Raw genomic sequence first — 24,869 nt, 5'->3', positions numbered from 1 at the left:
AGAGGAAGGAAGGAAAGAGAAAGAGAGTGGAGGAGGAGAGCGGACAGAGGAAGGAGGGAAAGACAGAAATGTGGGAACGAGAGTGGAGGAGAGGGGACAGAGGAATGAGGGAAAGAAAGAAAGGAGGGAAAGAGAGTGGAGGAGGGGGGAGAGGAAGGAGGGAAAGAGAGAAAGGTAGGAAAGAGTGGAGGAGAGGGGAGAGGAAGGAGGGAAAGAGTGGAGGAAAGGAGAGAGAGAAGATGGACGGAAAGAGAGAAAGGAGGGAAAGAGAGTGGAGGAGAGGAGAGAGGAAGGCGGGAAAGAGAAAGTGGAGGAAAGGAGAGAGAGAAGAAGGGCAGAAAGAGAGGAAGGAGGGAAAGAGAAAGTGGAGGAGAGGAGAGAGAGGAAGAAGAGGGAGAGAGAAAGGAGGGAAAGAGAGTGGAGGAGAGGGGGGAGAAAGGAAGTGGGAAGAGAGAGAAAGCGCTCTGGGGGGGGGGCGAGAGAGTAGAACCGCTGTCGTTTTATTGTTAGCGATACATTACACATTCAGCACAGGTCCCCATTAGTTTTAAAATGGGGGGGGGTCCCATTAGTTTTAAAATGAGAGGGGGTCCCTTTAGGCGAGCTTCATCCTGCACTGCCCTGTGTCGATGAGGAAAAGGCATATTACGCCCTACTGCCGTACTCTTTTCCGCTCCTTGTCATCATGATTCATTGACTTATATGATCTAACTGCTTTTTTATACAAACCCGTGTTAGGATACGTTCAAAATCTTAGGCCTCAGCCTATTTTACACTATAGGATTTTTTTTCGTGTTTGCTTGGTCATTGAGTCATTGGTATTGCATGGCAGGCCTTCAAATATTATGACGTGGTCCGCTGCCAATTCTTTTAGCTTTTAACCTTGAAAAATATCAAACCAAGGCTGCAAGAGATTAATTCAGCATCCAAATGCTGTTTTTTTCCCCCACAAAATGTCCTATTTATTGACAGTCCTCTGTTGATTTATTTTGGCCGGGCTTGCTTTGAGAAGGGATTAATGCACAGCTGCGCTGTGAGACTCCTGGGCCGTATGTGAAGCCTCAGCAGAACTACGGTCATAACTGACAGATAGCCGTCCTCCGCCATTATCTCATCCCTGCTTTGAGCTCTGGTTTCTATAAAGGACAGCTTTCTCCTGACGGTGATTTGATTTCCAGTACTTCCTTAGCACTCAGCGCATTAGTTCCTGTAAAGAACACCCCATAATTGAGTGCAAGTCTTTCCGTTAATACCTGCCATGCACACCCAAATCTAAAAAGATTACTGTACCATACAACATTATACAGCTACCTCCAGCGCTGAAGTAGCACTTCAGTATTCATGTGGTACCTGTATGATTATCTGTTTGAGGAGTGAATCTTTCTTGCTTTTTCACCTTTGTGACCTGATTAATATGCCCACCAGTACCAAATTACTTTAAAAGCATTTAGCATGTGCAATTTTCCAGATCATTTTACAGAACTTTCGCATTTTTACAAAGTATTAATTTGTACTGAAGCGATTCAGGTGAAGTACCTTGCTTAAGGCTACAATGGCAGTGTCCTACCTGGGAAACGAACCCGCAACCTTTAAGCTTAAAACCCTGTTCCCTACCCACTGTACTACATGTCTGCCTGTTTACCAACTAATCAATAAACCAATCAACATCACAATCTCCCATACGAAGACCTCCCATCATATTCTCAGAAGGGCCATGTTCTGTGAAGGGGACTGTCTGAGTGTCTCCCCAGTGATAAAATGGCCGCTCCGCTGACCGTAAAACCATCGCTTCACCTCAGCTGCACCTCCCTCCAGCACCGGCTAGACGTCAGGCTGGCGCCACGGCGATGACACACACACACCCACCCGCACACATAGTCACACACACACACACACACACACTCATGCACTCTCTCTCACACACACACACACACACGCACACACACTCACGCACTCTCTCTCACACACACACACACACACTCACTCACTCACACACACACACACACACAGTCACACACACACACTCACACACACTTACACACGCACGCGCGCGCACACAAACACTCATACACACACACTCACTCACACACACACACACTCACACACACACTCACACTCACACATGCACACTCTCTCTCTCTCACACACTCACCAGGCGACTCTCAGGACCTCACTGATTGATGTCCTCAGCGTTTGCTAAATGGAGCTGTTTTGGGTTATTAGAGTGCTGGCAGAGGGGTTATGATCTGTGCCCTCATTCCCTGGAACAGCTGGCCTACACCTCCTCCACACACAGCAGAGATCCTCAGTTTGCAGAGATGGCCTACACCTCCATCACACAAAGCAGAGATCCTCAGTTTGCAGAGATGGCCTACACCTCCATCACACAAAGCAGAGATCCTCTGTTTGCAGGAATGGTTCTCCAGGTCTCCTTCCTATCGAAGACCACATCAGGGGCAATAAGCAGTTACTGTGACAATGGATTGTGTAATGGGGTGGGAGCAGCATAAAGCTATCAATTTCCTGCCTCATAATTGTGCCCCCAGGACGATCTGGAGTAGCGGGTAGAACTTTATGTGGGAGCACGACTCCCTTAATGTCTGTTGTTTGTTCCATAATCAGTTCTGCACCACCACAGCTTGCAGAGAGATGACTCATCTTCAAACTAAATGGAACAGAGATTCACTTGTGCCAGAGCGTGCCATCGTTCATGGTCTGTTTCATACAGTACCATAAAGCACACAAATCCACCCAGCTCGTCTGCCCTAAAAAAAGCCCTTCAGCTCCTCTGCCTGTGAAAGCTTCCCAAATGAAGTGCCCATTAATAGAGTCACATGGTTCACTGAACATAGTTCATGAACAGTATATGGAGATTAACATTGACGTTTTTGTGGTTTCTGCTATTCTATCCCTGAATTTGACAGATAAATTTGCAATCAAGGAATGTGGACGATAAAGCAAAATGATGGACAGAAGAAAGGAGAGAAAGACACAGAGAGACAGACAGAGAGGGACAGACAAAGATGGACAGACACACAGAGAGAAAGGACACAATACCAGGCTTTTTGTGCACCAGAGAGCTGAGTGATCTGTGAGATTGCTCTTAGCCAGGGGGCTTGTGAAGCGGTGAGTGAATGAGTGTGTGCCTCTGAGTGGTGAGTGAATGAGTGTGTCTGTCTCTGAGTGGTGAGTGAATGAGTGTGTCTGTCTCTGAGCGGTGAGTGAATGAGTGTGTATGTCTCTGAGTGGTGAGTGAATGAGTGTGTGCCTCTGAGTGGTGAGTGAATGAGTGTCTCTGTCTCTGAGCGGTGAGTGAATGAGTGTGTGCCTCTGAGTGGTGAGTGAATGAGTGTGTGCCTCTGAGTGGTGAGTGAATGAGTGTGTCTCTGAGTGGTGAGTGAATGAGTTTCTCTGTCTCTGAGCGGTAAGTGAATGAGTGTCTCTGTCTCTGAGTGGTGAGTGAATGAGTGTGTCTGTCTCTGAGTGGTGAGTGAATGAGTGTGTCTGTCTCTGAGCGGTGAGTGAATGAGTGTGTCTGTCTCTGAGTGGTGAGTGAATGAGTGTGTCTGTCTCTGAGTGGTGAGTGAATGAGTGTGTCTGTCTCTGAGCTGTGAGTGAATGAGTGTGTGCCTCTGAGCTGTGAGTGAATGAGTGCGTCTGTCTCTGAGTGATGAGTGAATGAGTGTGTCTGTCTCTGAGCGGTGAGTGAATGAGTGTGTCTGTCTCTGAGCGGTGAGCGAATGAGTGTCTCTGTCTCTGAGCGGTGAGTGAATGAGTGTGTCTGTCTCTGAGCGGTGAGTGAATGAGTGTGTCTGTCTCTGAGCGGTGAGTGAATGAGTGTGTGCCTCTGAGTGGTGAGTGAATGAGTGTCTCTGTCTCTGAGCGGTGAGTGAATGAGTGTGTCTGTCTCTGAGTGGTGAGTGAATGAGTGTGTCTGTCTCTGAGCGGTGAGTGAATGAGTGTGTGCCTCTGAGTGGTGAGTGAATGAGTGTGTCTGTCTCTGAGCTGTGAGTGAATGAGTGTGTCTGTCTCTGAGCGGTGAGCGAATGAGTGTCTCTGTCTCTGAGCGGTGAGTGAATGAGTGTGTGCCTCTGAGTGGTGAGTGAATGAGTGTCTCTGTCTCTGAGTGGTGAGTGAATGAGTGTGTCTGTCTCTGAGCAGTGAGTGAATGAGTGTGTGCCTCTGAGTGGTGAGTGAATGAGTGTCTCTGTCTCTGAGTGGTGAGTGAATGAGTGTGTCTGTCTCTGAGCGGTGAGTGAATGAGTGTCTCTGTCTCTGAGCTGTGAGTGAATTAGTGTGTCTCTGAGCGGTGAGTGAATGAGTGTGCCTGTCTCTGAGCTGTGAGTGAATGAGTGTGTCTGTCTCTGAGCTGTGAGTCAATGAGTGTGTCTGTCTCTGAGTGGTGAGTGAATGAGTGTGTGCCTCTGAGCTGTGAGTGAATGAGTGTGTCTGTCTCTGAGTGGTGAGTGAATGAGTGTGTCTGTCTCTGAGCGGTGAGTGGATGAGTGTGTCTCTGAGTGGTGAGTGAATGAGTGTGTCTGTCTCTGAGCGGTGAGTGAATGAGTGTGTGCCTCTGAGTGGTGAGTGAATGAGTGTGTCTGTCTCTGAGCTGTGAGTGAATGAGTGTGTCTGTCTCTGAGCGGTGAGCGAATGAGTGTCTCTGTCTCTGAGCGGTGAGTGAATGAGTGTGTGCCTCTGAGTGGTGAGTGAATGAGTGTGTCTGTCTCTGAGTGGTGAGTGAATGAGTGTGTCTGTCTCTGAGCAGTGAGTGAATGAGTGTGTGCCTCTGAGTGGTGAGTGAATGAGTGTCTCTGTCTCTGATTGGTGAGTGAATGAGTGTGTCTGTCTCTGAGCGGTGAGTGAATGAGTGTCTCTGTCTCTGAGCTGTGAGTGAATTAGTGTGTCTCTGAGCGGTGAGTGAATGAGTGTGCCTGTCTCTGAGCTGTGAGTGAATGAGTGTGTCTGTCTCTGAGCTGTGAGTCAATGAGTGTGTCTGTCTCTGAGTGGTGAGTGAATGAGTGTGTGCCTCTGAGCTGTGAGTGAATGAGTGTGTCTGTCTCTGAGTGGTGAGTGAATGAGTGTGTCTGTCTCTGAGCGGTGAGTGGATGAGTGTGTCTCTGAGTGGTGAGTGAATGAGTGTGTCTGTCTCTGAGCGGTGAGTGGATGAGTGCGTCTCTGTGAGCAGGTGAACGGGATAAGGTGGGGTCTATTTGTATGAACGGGATGGCAATAGGCTGTGTGATGGAGGTAGTGATAATGTGATAAAGCCTCCATTCTGGCTCTCCACTGCTGTAATGTGCCTCAAACCTAGTAGAGAGGGTTGCTCACTGTCTTCCCCCACCCCCTTGTGTGTGGAAACAGACTGGGCTGAGGGTGGGGGATGGCTCTCCAACTGAGCTGCATCTCTGTCTGAAACAGAATGGAAAAAGAGGAACACACCTGCTTCAGTTCTGTTTAGGTAGTTCTGCGACTGTCAAAATGATGTCCTGAAACACAGACTCCTCGTTTTTATTAGCATAATAATTAGGATACTTTATTTACAGAATAATATGGAAGAGAAAATGACATTTCTTGTGTTCTTCAGAAAATTTTTACTTACCTATTTTTTTTACCTATACCTGATTGAGTAAACCAGGGGTGGCTAACCATGGTCCTGGAGAGCTGCAGGGTCTGCTGGTCCTGCCTCTAGCCCAGTACTTTGAGAGTTAAAGCAGCTGAACACAGTTCCCCTCACCTAGTTGCATGGATTCTGTTTGGCTGCTGACTTGAAGATAAGAGAAAATATGGGGAGGAGTAGGCATGGGAACCACCTCACTTTGATATTCAGATGATCCAATCAAGAGAGGCAGAACACGGAAGCAGCGCTCCGTTCTCGTTATGAACAGGCCTACATTACTGGTTCTGCTGTCTGGCTTTAATACATTACAAAGCGTTTGGGTAATGCATCGGCTGTAGGGGCTCAGATGTGCTTGATAAAGCACGAGAACAGACAGCGAACGAGGGGCCGGTAATTGGGGGGGATTGTGCGCGTGGCAGGTGATGAAAATGAATGAGTATCCCCCAGTCCGCTGTGCGGGAGATCCGTTCTTCGTTCTGCCTCGGTAAGCAGAACTAGAAGCACCGCGTAAACAATTTCTGTAATGAGTCACATTTGGGCGTTGAAAAATGTGGATGGGTTCCACGAAATGACAATAAGCATGTGCCCACAAATCCATTCGAGAATGTATATTGGTAAATTTCATTTTGATTTTGTCAGTATACTGATATAGCCTACCCTGGCTATAGAATTGTGATAAAGTATTGTGATATGGCCTACCTGGCTATAGTTTACTGATAAAGTATTGTGATATAGCCTATACTGGAATTGCAAATGACGGCCTGGCTGAGATAGCCAATGTTTTTGTTGTCCCTGGGTGTTTCTGCTAGCCCATTCGTTAAGGATAATCATAATGTAACTGTTGTCTTCAATAGCCTACAGTTATATTGCGGCGTTTCGCCTCTGTGTTCTTCCGTAGGATTGTTAAAACTGTGTCGTTGTTTTGTTTTCGCTGCCCACTCCTGGTGGAAGCAAACATTGTTGACAAAGATGCAGCAGTATGGCGGGGAAGCGGAGACGGCTGTACGGGAAGAGAGGAGAATTAAAGGGGGCTCATCCGTGTGAAAGACTAGTTACTGCTTATCACAACTGCAACACTGACTCCAGGCATCTTTGACGTCACGGGCATCGATTATGAATATATAATGGCTTCGGGTGAAGGGGCTCCTCCGCTGAAGCTGCAATCAGCGTCTGTTAGCTCTGCGAGGAAGAGCGGAACGAGAGGAACGAGGGAAAAAAAATAAAAGCACGGGAAAAGCCAACCTGCATCCATCCTCCAGCTATCGGGGGCTGACTCACTCCCCCTCTCTGTGGAGAAGACAAGGCAAAGCTGTGAAAACACTATCTCGCTCTCTCTCTCTTTCTCTCGATCTGCCGCCTGCTATTGTGGTGAAACGTTTCTCTTCGCTGATTTGCCCCCCGCTTCTTAGAGGATCGGGGATTTATAATTTTCTCTGCCGGTGTCGGCACTGAGGCTTTTCTGGGGATTGTCCAGGTCCGAGTGCATTTCGAGGAGTGATGCTGGAGGCTGGACGCGATATCACCTGCCGAAGCCCGTTTTCTTTCTCCGCCAGAAGGGAAAGTGGAAACAGACTTCGCACTGTAGCGGGCTGATACGCGTTCCCATTCTAATACAAGCAAAGCACACGAATTTTAACGCTGTTTTCACGTCATTCCATTCTGGATTATTATTTGGCCAAGAGTGCCAAATAAATTCGGAAGCGCATTTTTGTATATTTAGTATTATTTTTTTGGTACTTCTTTGTCTTTTTAAACTGGGAAGATATTCGTTTTGAGAAATCGCGTTCTTTTGTTTCGCGTCACTCTACAAGTGGAGAAAGATTGTAATCATGTTGTTGCGAGAGAGAACCAACAGCCAGCAGGTGTGAGAGTCGCTCCCCGACTTGTAAACAACGCATCGCCAAACCAGGAGCAGACACAACCATGAAGAAAATCTGGTCAAAGAAGAGATTCCAGGTAAGTGTGTTTGCTTGTTTTTTTCTTCTTCTGTGCGCTCATACTGATGATGGAATGGATCGCTGCTTTTTAAATAAATATGGTACCCAATGCTGTCATTATATATACACGCGCGCGCGCACACTGTCCTGGTTTTTATGTTAAGTGTATAGGCTATGGTTCAAATGGTTCATATAAACTAGGTGGTCGATGCTGAACAAATGTACTGACTCCATATATGCTGAATTTACTGAAGTGCCCCACCCCTGGTCAGTACAATTCACGCGCTAATTTTCTATTTGGCTTCTCTGGAAAACTCTGTGTTGTGTAGTGCGCTGTTGAACCCGTGAATACAACAGCTCTCTTTCCCTAAGGCTACGGACACCGTGTTCAGAACAATCGTTTCTTGAGTGGTCAGTGCTACAAATATCGGTTTTTCTAGACCAAGGTAAGACTGGAAGTATACAAAAATCAGCAATGTGGTTTACTGTCCAAACCTGACAACCAATTTTTATTTTGGAAACAGACCTATCATTTCCCTCCTGATAAGCTCCAGAGGATAAAAAAATAAAAATGTTAACTGACATTTGTGTATATATATTTAGAAAACTTACTGAATGGCTTTTACTCACAGAGCATTTGTGTGCATATTATGGAATAATTTCATTATGGATCAAGAAGGTCTGCGTGGAAAAAGGTTCTGAGCTGCTTGGCAGGGCTCGTGTTTCTCACACAAAGCAAAATGCCTCTCAAAAAGTTCAAAGGAATCTCACAAAAAAACACTGAAAGAATGAGAAATAAAATACAATATATTACAGAGTCTTAGCGTGCAGATTTTTGTTTTTCATTATTTAAAACAAGGACAACAGTAAATATCCCTGCAAAAACAGCTAATTTGTTCATTTTCTCCTATGGCACTCCCATAACCCTTTGTTCTTTTATGGAAAGATCTGGAAAATAATCCACATTGCTAACTGTTGTAGGAAATCCTCTGAGCAGGGCAATTCTCGTTATTATAAATCTAAATGGGCTACAGAAGACTGCACGACTCCTGCACGGTCTCTTTAAAGACACGATTCTGCCGAAAGGAAACTTCACTGTCTCAGGCTCTGCTCTTTGTGTTGGCAGTAAATGTAGAATACCCGTATAATATACATTACATACTCTTATAATGGATGCCATGCTGTTCAGGGGCCAATTTCAAAGAAATGTATGAAGGCTGCAGATTTTAAAAAAATAAAATATGTGTGTGCGTGTATGTGTATACATGTTTGTGTGTTTGTGTGTGTCTGTGTGTGTTTTCTCCTCTAAGAATCAGGGGAAAATCAGCAAAGACAAATGTTTTTACACAATAGCAGGCAGCGGAGAGGGGTGGGGGGGGGGGGGTGGGGGGCGTCGGGGGGAGAAGGAGTGAGGTGGTGGTTGTGAAAGAAACATAGATAATTGGACCTCCGTCTACAAAAACAGATCGACTGTTATAAAGGGCACAGACCCAGACAGATGTATCACTGAACCGAATGGACATAATTACACTTGAGAGAGAGAGAGAAGAACTGAATAGAAACTCAAGCCAGGTCATTTGTAGGGTAGATTATTTATTTACAATATGGCCCCAAAGGTTATTATTCCCTAAGTAGCCCATGTATGCAATGTACTGTGTAGCCTATACCATATGCAATATCAATCAAACCATCAGGGATCTGTATAAGCAGTTTCATAGAATCCAGTGCCAGTGTCGCTGACAGCAATGCTCAGTCATTTGGTCTTTCTTAGAGGTATTCAGGTGAATTCACATGGGTCTTGAATGATTGTCTGCCAGTGCGATTAGACGCGTAAAACATCTTTTAAAAAAGTCTGTAATCGCCACACGTGACGTAAGTGAACGCGGCATCACATGGCGAAATCACTGGCTATCAGTCAGTTTTAATCTAAGCGGATATCACTGTTTTAAAAAGACATTTGGAAAGGAGCTTGATTTACTATCTCCCGGGCCGGAAAACTTCTGGAGTGAATATGATTCACTCCTTTATTTATTTATTGTAACTTTTTCTGTTCGAAATAAGCGGTTGATTATAACGAATGGAAATACCCAGAGGCAGTGAGATAAGGAGGAGCTGCACAGAGAGAAAGATAGCGGGATTTCCATTTCCGCCGTGTCAGACAGACCACCAAGCTCGCTTTATCAGGCAGATTCGCAAAAAAAGTAATAGACAGCTGTCCGTGCACCGGCGCCGATTTGTCACCGATTTAGCCCCGTCCTCAGACATTTGATTTATTAGGGTACAAAACTGACTTTTTGTCATTGTTCACATTGACAGATTATTCCACAAATTTCCGGGGCTTTTCTTTGTTTTGTTTTTTATGGCAGCCAGTTGAGAGACCCGTCTGTCTAAAAGACATTGCATTTAACAAGAGGAGCGGCGTCGCTCTGTGATAATGACCTCACCAGAAGCCCATTATTGTTTTTACCAGAAGAATAATTTCTCAGCCGCTAAATCTGGTGATTAGTGACACAATTATCATTACCGACGAGCGGCCTTCTGAATGATAGCATAATAAATAACCAACATGTATTTTTGCTCTTATTTACAAGTTTGCTATTAATATGCAGAATTTATGTCCAGTAACGTTAACATTCATAAATATAACTAATATACGCTCGATCTCTGCTATGCCAAGGGCTTCGTTAGACGTTTAAAAATGCTAAATATTTTAAGCAAAATAAAAACACGAATTGGCATCAGAGCAAATCAGTCTGCCTGCCTGCAACGCCCAAGTGCCCTTGTGAAATTAGTTTAGTGCATCATATCCAAACTCTTATTTTGTCCCTGCTCAGAAATGAGGACACGATGTGCTGTAACTATAAAATGTCTAATCCGTACAGTATTTTTCCTTTTTATTCCGCGCCCGTAGTGTTTTCCAGCGCCCTGATCACCGTAGTACAGACGGTTGACTTCAGATCCTTCTGTTCGGAGAGGACGACAGGGACCAGGACGGATTTGGCACGCTGTTTGGAGCCGGCGTCATTTTGGAAAATGTAACTGGACCCAACCGGCTCATCGTAGGAGGCATGCGCTGCTCCAAATGGAGCGCGCGCTTCATCCCTGCGCCGTCTTAAATTGCAGCGGTGTGAAACGCAGAATCATTTCAGACAGGCCAAAATCTCCCGACTGGACTCACTGCTTCTTCTTTTTTTTGATGGGGTCCATACATATCTCTACACATAAACAAGATGCTATATGTAAGAACATATATCTTTTTCTTTTAGAAATGAAAAATCATAATGATACAATCTGTCTATCATTAAGATCACTTCTTAATATTATGCTAGATACGTACAGCAAACTGCACAACAGTATGGCCTTAGTGACAGTATTCAGTATAAGCAATATTAAAGTAGTTAGTCTGACCACAATTTATCAACTGTTTGGCCAAGAGAATGTGTTTAGTCCTCTCCTTTCTGCCTTCCTCATTGCACATACAATCAAAAATGTCTATAATTTTAATTTGAAAAGTGGTAAAACAATGCGAGCTATGTGCAAGTAGGTGTTGGCTGGCCTTAGCCATGCAAATGGGGCAGAAGGTAGGCTACATTATTAAAAAATTGTTAGTAATCGTAAGTGTCAGTTGTTGTTTTTCCGGTAATGGTTCCACGTGCAGGTGATGGAGCATCTTAAGAAGCGTCAGGTCCGCGCACGCCCTGGCCTGAAGCAGAGAATGACGGGTTCGGGTTTAGGGGGCCGTAAAGGCAGGCCATAAGTGAACGCATTAGCAGTAACGGCACCGTGCCAGATGTGCTGATTCAGCGGGGTGGGGGGGGGGTAACTGGTTACATGGCGTCACACTCCTTTTCCCCTCAGTCCTGTCTCCTTTCTTTCCCGTCCTCCTCTCTCTCTCTCTCCAGCAGAGGGGAGGCTGGGATTGGACTTTTTCCTCTCTCTCTCTTTCTCTCTCTCTCTCTCTCCAGCAGAGGGGAGACTGGGACTATTTTCCCTGCTGGTGTCACACATTGATAATTGTGTTAGGCACCGGGCTCCATGGGAGTGAGGTGGAGATCATTCCCAGTGCAGCAGCCATTTGGGTTTCTCCCCGTGGGTAATGGATTAGGGGAGGGGGGGGGGACAGAGAGAACACACTTTCCTCTCCCCCCAAGCAAACATTGTACTGCCCGTTCTATCTGCGGGAGATAAGTAGTGGGTAGGCACCGATGTGGGCGAATGGAAGGACCCCTCACAAAAAAAAAATCACCCAACGTGTGAAGAGTACACATGTGAACTCTAAAAACAATCCCACGAATAAGATGAGAGCAGAAAAGTCAAGTTATGTGATTTCAAGTCACCTGTTGTGTTTTCACACGTGAAAATTGTAGTTCACATGTGACATTGTGATTTTCACACGTGAAAACGCCGATTTCACTTGCGATTTTTTCGTAAGGGGCGAGCGAACAGACGGGCAGCCACGGGGGTGGCCACCGAGCCTCACAGGCCTGGCCAAAGAGCCACTGCTGACACACATACACATGCACGTGCACGCGCACACACACACACACGTGCACACACACACACGTGCACACAGAGATGCACGTGCACACACAAACATACACTGAGTTTGGTACTGATGGCTGATTGACATCACACGCGTCTGACACACACACACACACACACTGAGTCTGGTATTAACAGCTGAGTGTGTTATTGCGCGTCGCATCTGACGCACACACACATGCACTGAGTCTGGTATTAACGGCTGAGTGTGTTATTGATGTACTATTGCGCATCGCGTCTCAACAGAATCTCAGTCGGAACGAAAGGGGCTTCAGAGCTACCTATCGGACTCCCCTACCAGAGTCTTTAGGTGGTACAAAGTGAACCGTCCAGTGTTAATTCAACTCCACCAGAGTACATCTGGTCCTACTCTGAACCAGATCATGGTATCTTACATACGTAAGTGTTGATTTAACACTGAACATTTTATTGTGTAGGGCTCCAAACTGGCCCAGTTTCACACAGATCTCCTTCATTTCCACCTTAAACAGCAGTGCTGTCTGAATACATCCTACAGATGCTAGCACCATACGTGAGGTTTATACACATATTTACAAGATATTTGCAAATTGTATTGGCAGGCAGGGAAGAGGTGAATCTAGTAATTGCTGATTACTTTGGCATCGAGACTCATAATGCTTGTAAGCAAAGCAGCCCTTAGCCTTGCTGATGCCCGTACTGTAAACTGCATCAGAGTTTAGTGGACGGGAATGATTAACTGCAAAAGCCACTGCACACCTCTGTTCTCTCATGATGCCCCCTACATTATAAAATATGAGAATATTATAATGTCAAATATGTGACTGTATACTGCAATGACTGTATGTGTGACTATATAATACAATGACTGTATGTGTGACTGTGATGCTGTAAGCACGAGTGTTGGTATGCACTGGGTCTTAACTGCACAGAAATGAAAAGACAAACCATGCCTTGCGCCATATTTTCGCCATCTGTTTTATGAGCAGCAGGTTCTTATTGATGTGCCCCTTGCCAATAGTAAGAACGTTTTACTAACACTGCTTGTTCTTCTCGTTGCAGAAAACAGGACACTCCAGTCGAACCTTCGGCCGGTTCACCCATGGTGTGTTTGGGTTTATAGATAACAGGTTACTAGCAAGCAAACTTTACGTTGAGTATTTGTGAGCCGGTGGAGTTCTTGGGTTTTGCCTAAGTTTGAAGATGCATAGTTATGTCTCAGCCCGCGTCATACGAAAGATCTGTAATATTTCTGTGGGTTTGAATTTGTGGGAAAGTTCCGGAGTGTTAGAGCTGTATCGGGAGACTGGGTGCCCCAGTATTCTGAAAGGTTGTGGATGGATGCCATCCCAACCACCTTCCATCCAAATGCAGTCATCCTCATACATCAACATTTTCACAGGTTTTGAGAGCTTTTAGGGTTCAGCAGCCTTTGATGATAACATTAAAATCTGAGCACTATACGATACAAAAAAAGCATCTCGTTTACAGACAGTCCCTTAGCATGTGCTCTGTGTGTGATTCCTGGTGCAGTCTGGTAGACGGTCCCTTAGCATGTGCTCTGTGTGTGATTCCTGGTGCAGTCTGGTAGACGGTCCCTTAGCATGTGCTCTGTGTGTGATTCCTGGTGCAGTCTGGTAGACGGTCCCTTAGCATGTGCTCTGTGTGTGATTCCTGGTGCAGTCTGGTAGACAGTCCCTTAGCATGTGCTCTGTGTGTGATTCCTGGTGCAGTCTGGTAGACGGTCCCTTAGCATGTGCTCTGTGTGTGATTCCTGGTGCAGTCTGGTAGACGGTCTCTTAGCATGTGCTCTGTGTGTGATTCCTGGTGCAGTCTGGTAGACAGTCCCTTAGCATGTGCTCTGTGTGGTCATTCCTGGTGCAGTCTGGTAACGGTCCCTTAGCAGTTGCTCTTGTGTGGTTCCTGTGCAGTCTGGTAGACGGTCCCTTAGCATGTGCTCTGTGTGTTGATTCTGGTCAGTCTGGTAGACGGTCCCTTAGCATGTGCTCTGTGTGTGATTCCTGGTGCAGTCTGGTAGACGGTCCCTTAGCATGTGCTCTGTGTGTGTTCCTGGTGCAGTCTGGTAGACGGTCCCTTAGCATGTGCTCTGTGTGTGATTCCTGGTGCAGTCTGGTAGACGGTCCCTTAGCATGTGCGCTGTGTGTGATTCCTGGTGCAGTCTGGTAGACGGTCCCTTAGCATGTGCTCTGTGTGTGATTCCTGGTGCAGTCTGGTAGACGGTCCCTTAGCATGTGCTCTGTGTGTGATTCCTGGTGCAGTCTGGTAGACGGTCCCTTAGCATGTGCTCTGTGTGTGGTTCCTGGTGCAGTCTGGTAGACGGTCCCTTAGCATGTGCTCTGTGTGTGGTTCCTGGTGCAGTCTGGTAGACGGTCCCTTAGCATGTGCTCTGTGTGTGGTTCCTGGTGCAGTCTGGTGTCTGTGCTGATCCACATCAGCTCCCAGTGACAGCCAGTTCAGCACGGGACTCCCTCCTTCGACGGAGCGCACCAGGCGAGCTGTGATTGGTGTGACTGGGGCAGCCCAGCGCCACGGCGACCACGATCGGCTGCTGTGATTGGAGCAGCCGGGTCACACTCTCAGCGTAGGGACAAGCGTTTTCCTTCGGCTAACACAAACATCTGGCTTTCCAGAAGCTGTCTGTCCTCCTTCTGGATTAATGAGATTATTCATTCTCCCTGCGCCGGAGCGCATGTTTAAATTGGGTTTGGTTAGGGATTTAGGTGATTTTCCCGGTCATTGTCAGGGTAGATCTCTTGGATGGTCGTCCTTAATCAGTATCTCCACAAATTCCTCACACAGGTGGTAGAGACTTGAGCTAAAGATCACACAGCTACAATGTTTCCACTGAGGCATCTTGAAACTTAAAAAATCACCAAAAACTCCATTTTTCTTTTCTGTCAAAAGTGGTATTCTTGTGTTTGTTTTCATTTGTGAATCATAATAAATCCTGTTTCTACTTTTTTGTAGCTTTTGTGTTTATAATTGTGTGAAATTCACCATGATTGAGCAAATTAGTGAAATGACTGAGTGAAATTCACCATGCCGTGTGTCTTTAAAACAGTAGAATTTTTTGTGCGTGTTGTGATTGAAAGACTTTTGTTTTAATTAAGATTTAAGCTTAGCAGTCTATAGCTTTTATTGAAAAGAAAAACAGTGCTCACGACATTTCTGTTGGAGTGGTGGGAGTGGGGGTGGGAGTTGGATGGTGAATTTATGATGATATGTGTGTAAGTGAATTTTTCAAGAGATTTTCTGGTAAATCTCATTTGCTTAGCAGTGTCAATGTCCAACTGTAAAATTCTGTTTTTCATACAAAATATTATATTCTGTTAAGCACATCTGAGCATTTAGTGTTCTGAACTGCATTACAGTCAAATGTTCGCCATCAATTTTTAACTGAATATAAATTTAAGAATCTATCAGTATTTTAGTCAGCAGCCTGTCACAACATTACATTAATATGGAAGCTGAAGGTGGTGTGACACTATGAAACCGAATGTGTCGGTTTGGGACCTCAGGAGACCTGCTGTGAGGTGCGGAGTTCCCAGCTCCGCTCCAGAGTGCTGACATGCCTCAGGGGGCCATTTTGATCTTAGCAGAAAGCTCATCTCATGGCCTTATTCTTTATTGCTCATAATTCTGTATCTTTAGTATATTGCTATCTATGACAATATTTTTCTGATTTGTTCATCGCAGAGGATGAACAGAAGCGAACGGGAAATCATTCATAATTTGGAACCATTTAAAATTAATGTTATTCATATCCTTGTATACAGATTGTGTATAATTGATATGATTGAAAACTGCATTTGATCTTCAAGATGCTACTGGATTACAAATGTGTCTACTGCATGATTTTGTAAATGTAACTTTTCACGTACTGTGATAAAGATGAACTTCAAATAGTTTGGGCAATAATGACACAGGGGTTAAAAGGTAACCATATAATCTGAAGAGGGTTTATTCTAATCTCAAATGGGTATTTTGGGACACTTCAAATTGAACAAACAAACAAACAAAAAAATAGATCTGCAAATCCAGGTAGAATAATAACACTGGAACAATAACTACCTGCAGGACTGGTTCAGGTTGTGTGACAACTGGCAGCTCAGACATCTGAAGAAAAATCAGAATTTTTATCATTAGGAAAAGATCATTTAAAAAGTATGTGATAGCCCAAATACATTTGGGTACAAACTGGAATTAGGAATGAGGACACTGGTGAACATCTTACCCATTAGTTCAGCTGTGTCTTGGTGATGGTTGGGGTTGGCTGACTGATTGCTGGTGAGAGTAAGGTGAGTGTTTGGTTTCTATAGTAACGGTGTTCTCTTGTCTGCTTCCTCTTGCTGCCACTATGGAAGAGAAGTTTTCCGCTCATGCAGAAAGCAAAGTTATGGTAATGACATCACTTCCTGTCCGTGGTCCTCCATTCTCCCCTTCTTTAATTTTTTCTCCAAACCATACTATTCTGTTCTTAATGTGTTTAAACCCTTTTCTGTCTGTGCCGCCAACACTTATGTAATCTGAAATGCAATGTTTACTTGATGTGCTTTAAATGTTAGCTTGCCTTTGAATAGCCACCTCTCATGATCTGTCAAAAAGTAGTTTCTGTTGATAGCCAAGGACGTAAGGCCGTGTTTTCATTACACACTCAGTTTGTGTGTACTTAGTACAGTTTGTGTGTACTCAGTACCTGCCGTGCTTGGGTCTGGGTTCCCTCAGTAGGCCGCTGCCAGGTTTATGACAGGCTTCGGCGACGGTTCTCTCGCTCTGGCTCTCTGGGCTCTGAGGCTCGTCCTCGGTCCTGCTCCTCGTCAGCGCTCGTCCACCGAGCAGAAGTGAAGGGCCGTTTGTCAGTGCTCCTCCTCGGCGTTTAGCGCGTCACCGTCTCCTCTTCCTCCCCGCAGACTCAGAGAACACGGAGGACGAAGCGGCGGAACCCCAGATACCCATGCAGAACAAAGAGGGGCCTGCGGGGCTTCAGGATCGAGCTGCCCACCGAGTGCCTGCAGGTAAATCACTAACGCTCCGCACCTGAGCTTTCTACGATAACACTGAATGTGTAAGTCCTCTTTTAGATATTGTTTTTATTGTTTTTATTAGTGGTGATATTATTAGATGTAGTATTAGACATAGAAGTAGTAGTAGCTGTAGAAGTAGTAGTATTAGTGGTGGTTTTGTTCGTAGTTGTAGTTGTGGTGGTGGAAGCAGTAGTAATGATTTCAGCCATGAATGATTTCCCCATGTTCCTGAAAAAAAACATCTGTAGTCACAAGCAAGGCAGAGTAGATTCAGTACAGGATAAAGGAAATGCCTGCAAGAGATTTAAAAAGGCGACAAGTCAAAAGGTGCTATTATTAACTATTAGCTGAAATGTTTTTCTTGAACTATTTGAATGGTAAGAGAGAAAGATCTTTTTCAAACAGATTCCTGATTTGTCTCATAAATTGTACTTATTGTTTTTATTACTGCTGGAAATAGCTGGTGGGTGTTTCTTGTAGCAGCAAGATTTAGCTGATGGCTCTGTTACATAGTCTGTTCAACTGGTATTGCTCTGCTGGCTCTGCTTCGTTTTACTGGGTCACAGTCCACCTTTACTAAGTCACAGTGCAGCATGGCTTTACTGAGTCACAGAGCAGCTTTACTGAGTCAGAGTGCAGCTTTACTGAGTCACAGAGCAGCCTTACGGAGTCACATCACAGCTTTACTGAGTCACAGAGCAGCTTTACTAAGTCACAGTGCAGCATGGCTTTACTGAGTCACACAGCAGCTTTACTGAGTCACATCACAGCTTTGCTGAGTCACATCGCAGCTTTGCTGAGTCACAGAGCAGCTTTACTGAGTCACAGTACAGCTTTACTGATTCACAGAGCAGCCTTACAGAGTAATAGAGCAGCTTTACTGAGTCACATCGCAGCTTTACTGAGTCACAGAGCAGCTTTACTGAGTCAGAGTGCAGCTTTACTGATTCACAGAGCAACTTTCATGAGTCAGAGTGCAGCTTTACTGAGTCACAGAGCAGCCTGACTGAGTCACAGAGCAGCTTTACTGAGTCACATCACAGCTTTACTGAGTCACAGAGCAGCCTTACAGAGTAATAGAGCAGCTTTACTGAGTCACAGAGCAGGTTTTCTGAGTCACAGAGCAGCTTTACTGATTCACAGAGCAGCTTTCCAAGTCACAAAGCAAGTTTACTGAGTCACAGAGCAGCTTTACTGATTCACAGAGCAGCTTTCCAAGTCACAAAGCAACTTTACTGAGTCACAAAGCAGCTTTACTGAGTCACAGAGCAGCTTTACTGAGTCACAGTGCAACTTTACTGAGTCACAAAGCAGCTTTACTGAGACACAGAACAGCTTTACCGAGTCACAGAGCAAATTTACTAAATCACAGTGCAACTTTACTGAGTCACAGAGCAGCTTTACTGAATCACAGAGCAGCTTTACTGAGTCACAAAGCAGCTTTACTGAGTCACAGAGCAGCTTTACTGAATCACAGAGCAGCTTTCCAAGTCACAAAGCAGCTTTACTGAGTCACAGAGCAACTTTACTGAGTCACAGAGCAGCTTTACTGAATCACAGTGCAACTTTACTGATTCACAGAGCAGCTTTACTGAGTCACAGAGCAGATTTACTAAATCACAGTGCAACTTTACTGAGTCACAGAGCAGCTTTACTGAGTCAGAGTGCAGCTTTACTGAGTCAGAGTGCAGGTTTACTGAGTCACAGAGCAGCTTTACTGAGTCAGAGTGCAGCTTTACTGAGTCACAGAGCAGGTTTTCTGAGTCACAGATCAGCTTTACTGAGTAACAGAGCAGCTTTACTGAGTCACAGTGCAGCTTTACTGAGTCACAGATCCGCTTTACTGAGTCACAGAGCAGCTTTACTGAAGCACAGAGCAGCTTTACTGAGTCACAGAGCAACTTTACTGAGTCACAGAGCAGCTTTACTGAGTCACAGAGCAGGTTTTCTGAGTCACAGAGCAGCTTTACTGAGTCACAGAGCAGATTTACTAAATCACAGTGCAACTTTACTGAGTCACAGAGCAGCTTTACTGAGTCACAGAGCAGATTTACTAAATCACAGTGCAACTTTACTGAGTCACAGAGCAACTTTACTGAGTCACAGAGCAGCTTTACTGAGTCACAGTGCAGCTTTACAAGTCACAAAGCAGCTTTACTAAGTCACAGAGCAGCTTTACTGAGTCACAGAGCAGCTTTACTGAGTCAGAGTGCAGCTTTACTGAGTCAGAGTGCAGGTTTACTGAGTCACAGAGCAGCTTTACTGAGTCAGAGTGCAGCTTTACTGAGTCACAGCAGCTTTACTGAGTCACAGAGCAGAGATACGCTGAGGTCAGGACAGAGAGATAACTTCAGCGAGCTCAAACACCAGGCATACCAGCTGGATCATCTGCTGGTTTAAATAGCTGCAGCTGTCTGTTCTCAAAAGCGTGAAAACCCCAGGAAGCGCACAATAAAATACCGTTCCACCATAACACAAATAATTTACATGTGGAAGATGAATTATGTTTTAGCAAAAATGTGAATATGGGGAAATGTGGGGGGAAGTCACCCATGCTAATGCACCAGTTAGATCTTGTGAGTTTATTTATTCCAGTACACATCTCAAGCCTCTGTGGTGGCATTGCAGCGTTTATATACAGCATCTCGCTGTTTCCCCCTCTTCCCTCTGGATACCGCCCCAGAACAGACTGTACATGGTCATTCTTACTTTCAACAGTCTACACGGCGAGAAATCCTAAATATGCACAGGAGCATTAACAAAGGAAAATTCACTGTCTGCGCTCAGTGACAGTTTACAGACCTGGCTAGTCCTTCTTTCTCATGTTCTGTTGATGCTCAGCTCGCTAGCTGACAATTTGGAGTGCTGAGTTTAGTTGTTTGGAGATAGTTTGAATGTTCGCTGAAGGTTTTAGTCTCTTAGTATGTGGACTTAGGTGTGCCATTTATAGCTTAAAACTCTTTCGCATCAAATGACACAAAACATTCCAGTTTCTTTCCTGAAATTTTGATCATCTTTCAGACTAAAAACTAGAGCTGGCTAAGCACCAGGTGTTCACAGGGGCACACTTAAGCGACTGAAATCTCGCCATCTGTGGGCACTAAGCCAAAATATGAGTGAAATAGCATAACCAAGCTGATTTTACATTAACGGTGGACTCCACTGAAGCAAAGTGACTCCAGCAATGGGGTGTAAATATAATGTAGAGGCCTTTTAGACTCTAAACTTAATAGACAAACATGGCGGATGTCAAAGTTCAATCGATGAAACTCTCCATCACTGTAAAACTCAGCAGCAGCTGTTGTATCCTGGTGAATACTTTTCCACGTTCAAAGGCGAGGTGGAGGGATGGAGAAAGAATTGTTAAGTGCCCCTCGACTGGACAGCGCTACATTTATCGGTTGTGTTTCTGCATCATGTAGTAGGACTACAATCACAGTGCATTGTATTCCAGTTCATTTTCAAGTTAATAGCATTCTGGGAAAGCACGGTCCTCCCCATACTGGTGCTACATTACTCATTATATTAGTGGACAACCTTTTACAGAGTGACTTACACTGCTTCTGTTTTACATGCTGTTCATTGGTACAGTTGGATTTCCATGTTCTCTTAAGCACATTAGGTTGAGCGCCTTTGCTCAAGGGTACAATATCTGTACCACGCCCAGGATTGGAACCCGCAAAAAAGAGTGGGTTTGACCCCATTTATTTCAACCCACTTCAGAGAAGTATCAGCGCTGCTCAACTCCAGGCCCTACAGGCTGCAGTGTCTCTGCTCCAGTCATGTACTACACCACCAGATTTCATTAATGAGCTTACGTCCTGACAGTGGTGGTTGCTGAGCTGAAAATAGATGAGGCAGAAACCTTCCATTTAAACCGATCATTGGTCTCAACCCGTTTTCACCTATTTTCTTTGATTAACAAGTGTTCCAACGATCTGAATAATCCGTCAGCAGTTAAACCCAGAGCTACTTTTTTAAGATTTAAGGATAAATTCAATTTAGGAAAATCTGTTCACTACCCCATTTGCTTTCCACACAAGCATCAATGAATGCTGCAAAACCTGCTATTCAAGATCATTTAAATGACAAAATCTGCAAATTGCAGATCTTTGTTGTGAATAGTATTCTCTGAGTGGATGTGAAGTACAAAGAGTAGCCTACATGTATCCACAATTTTAAATAATGTTAAAATGTGCAAAATTTTGTGATGCAAATTGAAAGAATTTTACTACTCACCTAATTCATGTGAACTGGCTATATCTGCTGGTATTGAGTATTTTGTGAATTAATTGCTTTATTATTAATCCAGGGAAATAATTGAAAACAGATTCAAACCAATAATCAGTTTAAGGGGAAGTTGCCACTGTTTCCTGAACCAATATGGTAAAATAATTAGAAAAATCAGGTGGTGTTTTGCAAGGTTCTAGCAAATACTACAGACACCTCCGCCCTCATGTCCTGGGGTTGAGTAGGCCTGCCGTAAACAATTGGGCCATCCACATCCCACCACTAGGGGGCCACAGTGGATAGGGTTAACCTTTGAGTTTTGTATGGCTACTGTTAGCCTGGATGCATTAACATAGTGCCCATTTTTAATTATGATTTTTTTTGTTGGTTTTTGTATAGATTTAACAAATATGAAATTTGTTTTATCGACTGACTGAAAAGTACTTCAAAAATAGGACAGAGAAGCATACATCTGCTTTTTTGTTTGTTTGAGTGTTGCATACTGCCTTGAGTTGTAAAATGAATGATGAAAATAATATTCTGGCATTGTTGTTGATGCTCTCAGTATGATGGCTGGGATGAAGGAGAGAATTTGTCAGCTTTGCTGGGGAGGCAAAAAAAACATGTGCACTTTCTCTCTCAAACAATGAGTCAGAATCAGAATTGTGTTGCTAGTCCTCCAGAGTCAAATTTTCACTGGCAGATAAAAGACAAAATGGATATTTATCCCCTCTGGTAATGCATCTGCAGAAATCTGAATTTGTAAGGCTTACCTTTGTTCATGTTATATAGTCTTTCAGCTGAATTGTGGTTGAGCATCTGCATCTTGCTTGTAGCTCCCAATAAGACATTTTGGGATCATGGTCGTTCAAATGGCACAATATTTGTGGAATTGCTAATACCCGTTAACTTGCAACTGAGTAATGAAAAACGGATTTTCTTTGAAACAGCCGGCACCCACAGGCTGGTTAAATCCTTTTTGGATAATGACCATCTCCGCAAACCAATGAATAAATCGCTTCTAGTGTCCTTTTCTCTGCGTGGTGCTGTAAAGAAAAATGCCAAGGATTTTTAAAGAGGTGTGTTTTTTCCTCCCATCCTGGTTCATATTTAATAGATTTTGTGAGTGGCTCTATCATTTATGAGCGGATGGAAGGCCTCTTTGAGCATTCCTGATAAATGCTGCCTGTTAATTTTTTTTTTACCCATGATTCCCTGTCTCTGTCCAAGTGCATCAACGCTGGCTGTAAAATCTGGAGCTCACTCAGAACCAGTGGCAGTGACATTTTTATACTGCCTTTAGCTCTTCTGCCGTCAACACATGTACATATCATTCTCAGGTTTTACCTTGTTTAAAAACTTGAATTTAGAATTGTGTTTGCGTTTGACAACAGGATATACTTATTTCACTTCAATGTATTCTATAAAGAAACTGTTTTTTTGTTGTTGATTGTTTGCTACCGTTCCAGTATGAAAAAGCTTACAGAATAAAACACTTATACTATCAACCACACAAGCAGAAACTGATAACCCCCTTCAGTTACTAACACTCCACTGTACAACGGTCCACATAAATTAGAAATCTACTGATGAGGAGACAGCATGCAGGTGAGATAATTAGAGGACCACATTCTATATAGTTTTTTTAATGTCTAATTATCTGGTCTGTATGTCTTAGTTTGGTATGTATGTCTTCATTAGTAGAGTTCTATTTGCTGTGGACTATGTGTCACATCTGTCTTTGCACTGAAAAAAGCGTGTAGGTGAAACATTTGCTCCTGCTCTGTCTAGCACTCTATGCTAGTACCTTTTGTTTTTGTGCTTTTTTGCTAATAATAAATATGCTTTCGCTAGACAGCTGAGTGCGTGTGGCATCTTTCTTTCTCATCACTGGTTTTGGGTGTACACACCTGCGGCAGCGATTCTACTTCTCTCTCAGTATTCCTCTCATGTACCTTTCTTTAAAAAGATAGTGTTGAAATCTGATGAAATCTGGAATAGTGCATATAGGCCACATATTTTACATGTATGAGTCCACAATACACATAAATACACATGCATACACATACAGGAGGCACTTTAGCTGCACTTAGAATAAGTGAATAATAATAAAATAAATAGAAAATTCATTCATCACAAAAAGGGGGAAGTGGTAAAATAATCCTCATTCAGGCAGTGTGTTTTACTATTAAAAGCATTATGGTCATGCATCTTGTAGTACTTTTTATGTTCTTATCTGTGATCTAAAGGGCCAAGAGTATATTTGTGCTGGGCCAAATTTGGCCCCTGGGGTACCAGTTGAACTACCCGGCTATGTAGAGCGTCTGATGGGTCCTGGGAAGTGCTCAGAATGCTTTACTGCACCCTGCGAGTCATCAGCGCAGTAACCCCTGTGCCCCCCCGCAGGCGACAGCGACCGGATGATGGACGTGACGGCGGACGGACGCCGGGGTTCGAGGACGGACAGCTGGGCGGGCAGCCCGAACACGGTGGTAGAGAAGGAGGCTCCGGCCTTGGGTTCGAGAGCCCCCGTGCCGCAGGACCCCTCCAAGCCCGCCAGGCAAGCTAACGGACGAGAGCCTGCCGGCGCCCACATCAGGCACCTAGGGGTGGAACCTCTGATTCGAGCGTCCCGCGCCAATCTGTCCCGGCCAGTGTGGGGGTCGGAGGAAAGTGTGTCCTTAGCTAGCGATTACTACGGTAGCACGTTCAGTCTCTATAGAGGAAGGACTTTTTCTGTTCCCTTGTAAGTCAAAATGCCAGTCAGCCCCCAAAACCGCCACTACAGATCAGAGCAAAAAAAAACAAAGCAAAACCGGAAACACTGAGTTCCACACAAAGCCGTTCACAAGGCTGCAGTAGACCCTCGCTATAACACACTGGAGGTAAGGAAGGAGTCGTTTCTGGTGAAAGGCCGTGGGAAGCTTGGCTTTGACAGAAGTGCCTGTGTGAGTCATAGAGAAGGTGAAGAAACCTGAGGGGAAGTGACTATCTCCACACAAATTTAAAAAAAAACAACAATTGAGAGCGGTGAACAGTTAGCCCAGATTGATGATATACAATCTTGTGTGATGCTCTTAATGGATGCCAAACGTTTCTCAAACAGCAGTTAAGTGCAAATCCATTTTGCTCACAGGTGAAAATTCCGTGTGGCTGTAATTATAAGCTTCTACCACTGAGCGTTATTTGATCGACTGACTAATCGGACACAGGAGCCAAGTGCTGTTTGTTGCGCGTGTGTTGCCAAGTTTCAAAGGCATCGTATTTAACTGAATCATACTACATCAAAGACAAAATCATCTCAATTTCTGAAATCATTTCTTAAGTGAGCTTTTGTCAGTGACAAGCATATTGTTGATTTTTAGAAGATGATATTTACTGACGACATCTCACAGGCATTGACCTGGGTCACAGCAGACATAAAAGGAAAATGCTTGTGCGCTGTAGTTTTGTGGCGCACTTGTCAGTAACGCAGATATTGATTGGCTGGCAGGAAGTCCTGAAACTTTAGCAGAATGT

The 24,869-nt window shown here is 44.5% G+C and overlaps 1 protein-coding gene across 8 annotated transcripts in view; it reads left to right on the top strand.

The window, feature by feature from the left end:
* The window catches only part of spegb (striated muscle enriched protein kinase b), a 109,965-nt gene that overhangs the window by 19,619 nt on the left and 65,477 nt on the right, over positions 1 to 24,869 (top strand). For 4 of the 8 annotated variants that reach the window (XM_064309879.1, XM_064309886.1, XM_064309878.1 and 1 more), the window contains exons 2-3: positions 17,007 to 17,111; positions 23,757 to 23,910. In XM_064309879.1, the coding sequence (XP_064165949.1) occupies positions 17,007 to 17,111; positions 23,757 to 23,910 (259 nt within the window). Of the gene's footprint in view, positions 1 to 6,312; positions 7,574 to 13,137; positions 13,181 to 16,460; positions 16,496 to 17,006; positions 17,112 to 23,756; positions 23,911 to 24,869 lie in introns of those variants that run through there. The other 4 variants (XM_064309880.1, XM_064309884.1, XM_064309882.1 and 1 more) reach the window with 4 other exon arrangements.

This window comes from Anguilla rostrata, chromosome 15 (genome assembly GCF_018555375.3).
Source record: "Anguilla rostrata isolate EN2019 chromosome 15, ASM1855537v3, whole genome shotgun sequence".
NCBI lineage: Eukaryota > Metazoa > Chordata > Actinopteri > Anguilliformes > Anguillidae > Anguilla > Anguilla rostrata.
This window is presented reverse-complemented; position numbering and strand designations above follow the sequence as displayed.